At 42.1% G+C, this 9566-nt stretch overlaps 1 protein-coding gene across 3 annotated transcripts in view; it reads right to left on the reverse strand.

Annotated features, from left to right (window-relative positions):
• Window positions 1-9566, reverse strand: part of MARVELD2 (MARVEL domain containing 2) — a 27182-nt gene that overhangs the window by 3427 nt on the left and 14189 nt on the right. For all 3 annotated transcript variants that reach the window (XM_006870964.1, XM_006870963.1, XM_006870965.1), the window contains 2 exons: window positions 4246-4394; window positions 3648-3819 (listed from right to left, as the gene is read on the reverse strand). In XM_006870964.1, the coding sequence (XP_006871026.1) occupies window positions 3648-3819; window positions 4246-4394 (321 nt within the window). The remainder of the gene's footprint in view (window positions 1-3647; window positions 3820-4245; window positions 4395-9566) is intronic.

A 9566-nucleotide genomic window follows, 5' to 3' on the forward strand; every position in this document is an offset into this window, starting at 1 on the left:
TTTAAGGAGCTGAGCAGTCTATCCAAAAGAACAGATTACTAGAGCAATGTTGTTATTTATTCAGGCAAACTTATGCCTAAAGAGTGTCAGATACTGCAAACCTAAAAAATAAAAAATGAAACTCATAATCTACAGTCTTAAAAATCTTCCCCTGAGAATATTCGGTGACATTTACTGACTTTCTCTTTCAGATAGATTTTAATTCTTCATTGTCTTTTAAACACTAAGATCATGAACAATGTTTTCAGCAATGAAGGTGAATGATAGCTCCACAGTGGTCTCTATTGCACATCCTGGATGGGGAAGAAGCTAACTGCCTAAGATTGACGGTGCTGTGCTTGAGAAACAGACCGGACACAAGAGCGATAAAGTCTGTTTTAGAGATCATCAGACAGACAGGTGGTAAGAACCAGAGGGGTTATTTTAGACAATGCTCCCATTTTATAGGCTTCTTAAAAGTCATGTGATTGTTTTATTTTTAAAAGGCAGACACCTAAGGTTTGTGGACAACCTGAGCCTCCAAACAGGTCCACTGAGCTCTTTCTGATAACACCACAAGCTCCTTGAGCCAACCTTGCCAACTGATTGCTATCCATGAGAAAGCTCAGCCTGTGGCCAGTGAGAAGTTAATTTTTGTGAAACAGTGAATATTTCTACTTCAGATAAGGACTGGAGGAGACACCAACAGTAACTGTGGGCCTTTCGCTTTGCCTACTACTTGCCATGTCATGTTAAGAACTAGAGGAAGTGTCTCTTGGTGATCTTGTGTACAAACATCATGGAAGACCCAATCTCTCAGCTATTATGGTAATCAAGACAGCTGCTGCCCCAAATGCAGACCCATGTGCCTAGGCCTGAGGATTGGTAATCAAAAAGTCTGTAGTTCAAACCCATCAGTTGCTCTTGAAAACCCTACACAGGGTCGCTCTGAGTGGGAATCAACCTGTTAGCATATAACACAACAATATGCTTGAAATCAACTTGACAGCACATAACAACAACATGCCTGGGCCTCTGCCCATTCACAAAGCGTACAAGCCAGAGGCCACTAGACCAGGTACCAGGCCTGCAGGTCACAGCCAGGTTTTCCAGCACCATCTCTTTCAACCAGCTTGCTTCCCCCCGTCCCTCCCGCCAGGCCTGGGCCTGCCCATTTCTTCCTGCACTGCTCTAAGGACTTCTAAACTGGATCACCTTTCTTGGAGATGTGAATCTTGGCTTGTTTTCAAAATGGTAAAAAGTGATTCTCAACCTTCAGCATTTGCAAGATTTCTCTCACTTCTTGGTATTGGCATCTCTCAGCCAACACCATTGCATAGTGTCAGCACTGAGAATATGTTACTAATGTGCAAAGTTGGCTTAGACAGTTTATGACTATAATAATTTAAATGTATATTTAAAATTCTGCACAAAGAGGGACTGACTGCCACCAAGAAAGAAGAGCCAGGAGGAGAATGCATCCTTTGGACCCTGAAGCTCCTGGATCAAGGAAAAGGCGGATGTCAAGACACATGCTAGGCCTACATATGCTGAAAGGAAACAAGGATCTTTCTTCAGAGTTGGTGCTCTGAATTTAGACTTCCAAATTGTGAGAATCCAAATTTGGATTTAACATTTGCTTGTTAAATCCAAAAAATTAAATTAAAATGCTATAGAACAGAGACAGCCAACTAATATGAATTCTTGGGAGATAATACATATATATCTTGGCAGAAAGTAGAGAATACCATAATACTTGTATTTCATTGACTATGCAAAGGCATTCAACTGTGTGGATCATAGCAAATTATGGATAACATTGTGAAGAATGGCAATGTAAGACACTCAACTGTGCTCATGTGGAATCTGTATATAGACCAAAAAGGCAAATGCCTGAAGAGAGCACGAGAATACTGCCTGGTTTTAAGTCAGAAAAGATGTATGTTAGGGTTGTATCATTTTACAATACTTATTCAACCTATATGCTGAGCAAATAATCTCTGTATGCTGAGCAAATAATCTAAGGAGCTGGATTGTATGAAGAAGAACACAACATCAGGACTGGAGGAAGATTCATTAAAAACCTGTGATATGCAGATGGCCCAAACTTGCTTGTTGAAAGCAAAGAGGACTTGCAGCAATTACTGAAGAAGATCAAAGATTACAATCTTCAGTATGGACTGTTGTTGAGTCAGTTCCAATGCACAGTGAACCTGTATAAGGTTTCCAAGGCTTTGAGAGAGCAGAAAGCCTCATCTTTCTCCTGTTAGTATGGATTACACCTCAACATAAAGCAAAATCCCTCACAACTGGACCAATAAACAACATTATGGATAAACAGAAAATATTGAATTTTTCAAGGATTTCATTTTAGTTGGATCCACAATCAACATCCATAGACGTAACCGTCAAGCCATCAAATAAAATAACATAAATAAATAAATAACATACTGTATTGGGCAAATCTGCTGCAAAAGACCTCTTCAAAGTGTTAAAAAGCCACGATGTCACTCTGAGGACTAAGATGTATTTGACCCAAGATGTATTCTCCTATACATGTGAAAGCTTGACAATAAACAAGGAAGACTAAAGAATTGATGCATTTGAATTATGCTGTTGGCAGAAAATACTGAATATACTGCATAATAAATTAGTCTCCTGTACCTTGGACATGTTACCAGGGGAACCAGTCCTTGGAGAAGGATATGATACTTGGTAAAGTGAAGGGTCAGTGAAAAAGAGGAAGACCCTCAATGAGATGGACACAGAGGCTGCTACGATGGACTCGACATAACAATTGTGAGGATAATGCAGGACTGGGCAGTGTGTCCTTCTGTTATACACAGGGTTGCTAGGAGATGAAGCGACTCAATGGTATGGAACAAAAATACACAAAGGAGCTTCAAAACATTCACGGAAGAAAATCCATTATCTTTCAATTCCATTTTTCCACAACCTTTCTGAAGTACCCTCATATATACGCACACACAAATATAAATCTGTTTGAAATTTATGCAAAATGCTTCATGGATTGCAAATGTTTAATTATGCATAATTGATTAAAATAACATATGCTCTTAAAAGAGAAGAGAGCATTATAGAAAATGTTTAGGTTCCTCATGACCAGATCTCCACAGTGGCTTTCCTCGCCATATCCAACCATGGTTAGCAGTCTAGCCTGTGTGCCCAGTGGCCCCTGCATGCAGTTTCAGATCCACAATCTCCCTGCCCCACTCTGCTCTCTTTTTGCCCTTTGGGCCTGGGGTGGTGCTAACTGCTTGGCTGTTGCCCCCACTCACCCCCACCGAGTCAGCACACCTCTAGTGGCTGTCCCAAGCCCAGCCTTTTGTGAGACACCCTCCTCTAATTATCTCATTTGAGTGTCTCACCTGTCTTCTGCTGGGACGCTGATCAACTCAGTAGATAACTTAGGCAAATTTATGTTTATATAAACAAAAAAATAAGATACTGCTTAACAATTGAAAGAAAAAGACATTATGCATTTTAAATTATAATCTTTAAATTATAACTTGAAGATACCATATGGCATTCTTAGACACAGACAGTGAATGGAAACAACTGTGGATTCTTTACATTTAAAAACGAGTCAGGTTTGGTCCTCCTTCCTCTAAGCACCTGCATCCCTCCAGCCAGCTGTAGGCACTGACCTCCTGGTTTTCCGAATGATAGGGCAATCTGCTCATCACTGCATCCAGCTCCTCAAACTTCCTCAGGATGGCCTGCACTTCTGCAGAGAGCTCCTTGTACTCTGAAAACTGGTCTTGGAATACAGCTTTATAGCGTTCTCGTTCATCATCCGTCTGAATCACTGGGTATTTTCTGAGACACAAAAAAATTTTTGAAGTGAGAAGTTACAATTTTTTTTCACTAAAACAAGCTTAGCAAAAAAAAAAAAAAAAAAAAAAAAAAAAAAAAGAAACAGAAAGAAAGAAAACCAGTTTACCATATTCTGATTAACTATATTTACTTTTAATTTAACATACTATGGAGTCCTGGTGTGGCTCTGTAAGAGAAGCTCTGAACTGTGAACCACAAGGTCTGCTGTTCAACCCACAAGCTGCTCCTCAGAAACCCTATAGGATCATTATGAATTGGAACTTAATCTTTTTGATAACAAACAACAGTTCAAGTATGAAGTATTTTAAGCAGAGTGCTTGCTAACTTGGAGGCAAAAAGGAAAGCGAAGGCCTTTAAGTTCTCAACACCCACGCTCTGAAGAACTAAATACAAGAACTAAATACTCACGCCACATAGTCAGGCATCACGATGGGCTTAGGAATGTGGCCCGAGGGGATGTGACCACTTCGCAGTTCAGGCTTCCTTTTTGTTTCTCCCAATTCTTTGAAATTAACTTCTGGGGCTCTTTGTCTGTCACAGCTGGTAGACATTTCATACTATAGTGAAAGAGCAAAAAAAAAGAGGACTGATGTATAAACAGAGGCAGAGTAAGAAACCCTAGAATTCTTCTTACAAGAAAATTGGGGGTAGGGGGTGAGGAGGTAGAAAAAAGTAGAAACAGCAATGTACACTTTCAGAATTACATCTCAGAATCACCAAGTTGTTCAGCATCTTTTTTTTTTTAAAGCTGAAGAGAATCATGTTTGCAATATGGGAATATATCCTCAGTAAAACACCCCCCTCCTCCAATTATGCATATGCCAGAGGTGGAGAATGAAATGCTCAATATAGGCGATCTTAAGTACTTTTCTATATTGAGCATTTCATCCTCCGCCTCTGGCATATGCATGATTGGAGGAGGAGGGTGTTTTACTGAGGATATATCACTCGGAGTCCTGGTGTGGCGCTGTGGGCTAATGCGCCAGACTGCAAAGCCAATTGAACTGCAAGGTCGGCAGTTCAAGCTTACCAGCTGCTCCTTGGAAACTCTGTACAGGGTCGCTATGGGTGGGAACCAACTCGACGGCACTTCACAACAACAACAAGTACTTTTCTAGGAGCTCTGGTAGTGTAGTGATTCCGAATTGAGCTACTAACCTCAAGGTCAGTAGTTAGAAACTACCAGCCATTCTGCAGGAGAAAGATGAGGTGTTCTGTTCCCATGAAGATTTACAGCCTCGGAAACTCTATACAGGGTCACTATTAGTCGGGATTGACACCACAGCACATAATCAATCAATCAAAACACCCCATATGGAGTCCTGGTGTGTCATTGTGGTTGTGGGGTGCAGAACTGGACCCTAAGGTCGGTTTGAACCACAAGGTCAGCAGTTTAACCTCATCAACCACTCCTCAGAAACCTTATACAGGGTCACTATGAGTTAGAACCAACTTGAAGACACTTAACAATAACACATCCCATAAGGACCCTGGAAGTGCCAACAGTTAATGCACTAACTGAAGGGATTGAGGTCTGAATCCACCAAGAGGTATCTCAGGAGAAAGGCTGGATGATCTACTTCCCCAGAATCAGCCCAAGAAAATCCTGTGGAGCAGAGTTTTACTCTGATGCCATGGGGTCATCATGAGTTAGAGATGACCCCATGAAAACCCAACTGGATTTTTCAGCAAGGGCACTCATTGGGGGTTCTGTGGTAGAAATCTCACCTTCCATGATAGACTCCTTGTGGGGCACTGTAGGATCAGCACTGTACTGTGAACTACAAGGTTGACAGTTCAAACCCACCAGCTGTTCCTCGGAAACCCTATACAGGGTCTCTAGGAGTCAGGACCTAGTCGATGGCACTTAACAACAACAAATGACAGAGACTCAGGCTCAGTTCACCTCAAGGAGGTCTGCATGTTGCTCTGACACAGAGGCTGCAACAATGATCAGACATGGCACCAACTGTGGGGAATGTATAGGATGGCTTCATTCTGTTTAATACCAGGTGGTTATGAGTCGGAACAGGCTGACCACACTTATGGTGTTGAACATATGGTTTCAGCGGAAGTTCCAGACTAAGACAAATTAGGAAGAAAGGTCTGATGGCCTGTAATCAAATAAACAAACAAATAAACTAAAAGAAAAGCGTCAGTGCATCGGGTCACCAAGAGTCAGGGGCCAACTCACAATAATTACAACTAATAACAATCAAAACAACTGTAAAATACTAAGAATGTTGTTCAAAATAAGAAATTCAGGGGCAAAGGTGGTACCAGACTACTTAAATACAGAGAAAAAAAAGTGGTATCAGGAATCTGGTAGGAACCGATTTTCAGTAGCTACGGACAAAACCCTATACAGGGTCCCTAAGGCACTTAACTGCAACAACTAAGCAGGTCAGAGGGAAATGAGTTACAGTGTTTTCATTAGCTGACATAGGAAGTATGCACATTCACTTCAGACCCTTCCTGATCTTCAGTATGTTTAAATCCAAGGAAACCCGTGTTGAGACCACAGAAGAAGGCAGTGGCTGTCTTCACCTTGCCAAAGTGTTCTTAGCTACGACACTGCTGGCTGTGGTCTACATTATCTTGGTTCTCAAAACCAAGAGCTCCTTAGAAGCCTTAACATTTCTTTAAAAAAAGATTGCCTCTAAACAAGGGAAGGAAACAAAACACAATAGGTCACAGTCCAGAGACAAAGTCTTGAGGAAGGTCTTAAGAGCTAGAATAGCTGATAGATGGCAAACAGGAGAGGCAGATCCACGGAATCCACTCTAGAGCTGGCAGGCAAAGACAGGTGGGCAGTGTCTGTAAGGAGCTCTGGTAGCATAGTGGTTACGAATCAGGCTGTGAACCGCAAGGTCAGCAGTTCAAAGCTATCAGCTGTTCCGTGGGAGAAAGATGAGGTTTTCTGTTCCCGTAAAGATTTACAGCCTCGGAAACCCTGTACAGGGTCGCTATGAGTCGGAACTGACTCCACGACACATAACAACAACAACACTGGGGCTGGTGAATACTAGGAAAGGGATTTCCACTATATACATGAGAAAGTGAGGTTCAGAGAGGTTAAATAAATTCTCCAAGGTCACACAGCAATGAAGTAGAAAAGCCACAATTAAAATCCAGAACTAGTGGATTCACTGATAGCACAAGGGAATTCCTTTAAAATTTGTTATGTAAATTGTCCATGTCCTAAAGTTCCACGAAGTTCTTGAAGCACACTAGACATGTGTCTGATTGACAGGGCAGACAGTGGTATACAGTTAGAGGAGAATAAGATGGTACTGTGCTTGTGAACATGGATTTCTCTTTAGAGCAGTCTCTACTGATGCCTTGACCCTTCAAAGAAATGTTGGTTGAATTAAATTCGCTGAACTAAATTGAGAGTGTCTTAGGGAAGGGACTTCCATTTCATTGAAAACAAAATACAAAACAGGATTTTAAAGCCTAGCTCTTTATCTTGCCAGGCAGCTTTTGAAATCCTTTGTTTCCTGACTTCCCTGTCTGAGGCTGCCTTTGAGGTTGGCGTTAACATTAGCTCATTCTGAAAAACCACCAGCTCTCAACTCACCAAACAGCCCAGGATCAGACATTGGAGTCTGTGAGTCAGCCCTCAAGGGAAGGTTATGAAAAGGAGAAGTTTCACACCCAAGGGCTGGGTGGAAGGAAACCAAATCACCTAGATGCAGAAGGTAAGCCTGGCCACTGGAGCAAACAACACGAGGTAACAAAACGTGTTTTCTAAAATAATGCTGGGTTACCCGTTGGTAAAGGAGGCTTGTTAAATGCAGTTGAGTCGGTTTCGACTCATAGCAACCTTGTATAGGGTTTCCAAGGAACAGCTGGTAAGTTTGAACCACTGATCTTGTGGTTCAAACTGATCTTGCAGTCCAGCGCTTTATCCCACAGTGCTATACCAGGACTCCATGGTGTTGCTGTTGTTAAGCGCCTTCAAGTCAGTTCCAACCCATAGCAACCCTGCACAGGGTTTCTGAGAAGAAGCAATGAGCTTCAACTGCCAACTTTATGACTGCGGTTCAAACCGACTTTGCAGTCTCGTGCACACACCACACCAGGACTCCATAGGCTGGTCTAAAGTTGATTCCAACTCATAGTGACACTGTATAGGGTTTCTAATGAGCAGCTGATGGGTTTGAACTGCTGACCTTCTGGTTCATAGTCCAGTGCTTACCACACATTGCCACACCAGGAGTCCCTTAAGGAGGCTAGAAATGATTTAAAGTATATGGAAGGATGTGTGTAAGTTATATGCAAATACTACACCCTCTTATAAAAAGGCCTTGAACATTCATGGATTTGGGTATGGGGGGATAATAGGGGCTGGTAAGTGGTAGGGTATCCCTCAGACACTCAGGGATGACTGGATTTAAACTTGATAATGAATCAGGGAATTAAATGTTGTTATGTGCCATGAAGTTGGGCTTTCATGGGAAGGCTGTCCAGCCGTGGGGCAGATGCTCAAACTCCAGACAAGTCCTGGTCACAACTACACCTTAAGTTCATGGAAAGAACCCTAGGGCCTACACTTAATGTGACCTTGCATTGCTTCAAGCAAAAGCAAGTCTTGGTAGTAAATATCAGAATTGTGTTGTGTTACAAGAAAAGGCAATTAAACTACAGAATAACTCTAATGTTATCAATATAATTATTAAGCTTTTCAAATAAAAAATGAGCTGAATTAGTGTCCTATTGAGTTAGAACGAGGAAGACCTAGACTGCAGTCTCAGTGTGCAGTTGTACAATTTCAGATTCTCTGTCCTTTCAGGAGATGGCAAGGGCTGCTGGTTTCAAGTCTATAACATTGCCTTGATGCCAAGATTACATTTTGCCTTTTCTACTTTGTAATGGGCACAAATATGAATCTCTTCCAGTTGGTTGGCCAAGTAACTGTCTCCCAAATTTCTTGGCACAGACGATGAGTGCCGGCAACACTGCATCAGTTTGTTGAAACATTTCAGTTTGAATTCTGTCAATTCCTAGAGCCTTGTTTTTTGCCTTCAATGAAGCTTTTGGACTTCTTCCTTCAGTACCCTCTGTTCTTGATCATATGCTACCTCTTGAAATGGCTGAAAAATGATCAATTCTTCATGATATAGTGACTCCATATTCTATTCGGCTTCCTTTGATGCTTCCTGCATCATTTAATATTTTGCCCATTTCCTGTTATTCTTAAGTGCCATTGAGTCAGTTGTGACCCATAGTGTCCCTGTATAGGGTTTCCAAGGAGCAGCTGGTGAGCTTGAACCGCCGACCTTGAGGTTCAAACCAACTTTGCAATCCAGCACATTAACCCACACCACCACACCAGGAGTCCCATAGAATCCTTTTGCCCATTGTTGTTGTTGTCAGGTGCCATCGAGTCAGAACCGACTCATAGAGACCCCATGCACAGCAGAAGGAAACAATGTCTGATCCTGGGCCAACCTCACTACCACTGCCACACTTGAGTCCATCAATGATGCCACCTGGCCGATCCATCTCATTAGGGGTCTTCCTCTTTTCCTCCGACCCTCCATCTTACCAAGCATGATATCCTTCTCCAGCGATTGTTCCCTCCTGACAATATATCCAAAGTATGAGAGATGAAGTTTAGCCATTTTGGCTTCCAAGGAGCACTCTGGCTGCACTTCTTCCAAAACAGATCTATTGGTTCTTTTGGCAGTCCATGGCACTTTCAGTATTCTCCTCCAACACCACAA

Source organism: Chrysochloris asiatica, unplaced genomic scaffold, assembly GCF_000296735.1.
Source record: "Chrysochloris asiatica unplaced genomic scaffold, ChrAsi1.0 scaffold00157, whole genome shotgun sequence".
NCBI lineage: Eukaryota > Metazoa > Chordata > Mammalia > Afrosoricida > Chrysochloridae > Chrysochloris > Chrysochloris asiatica.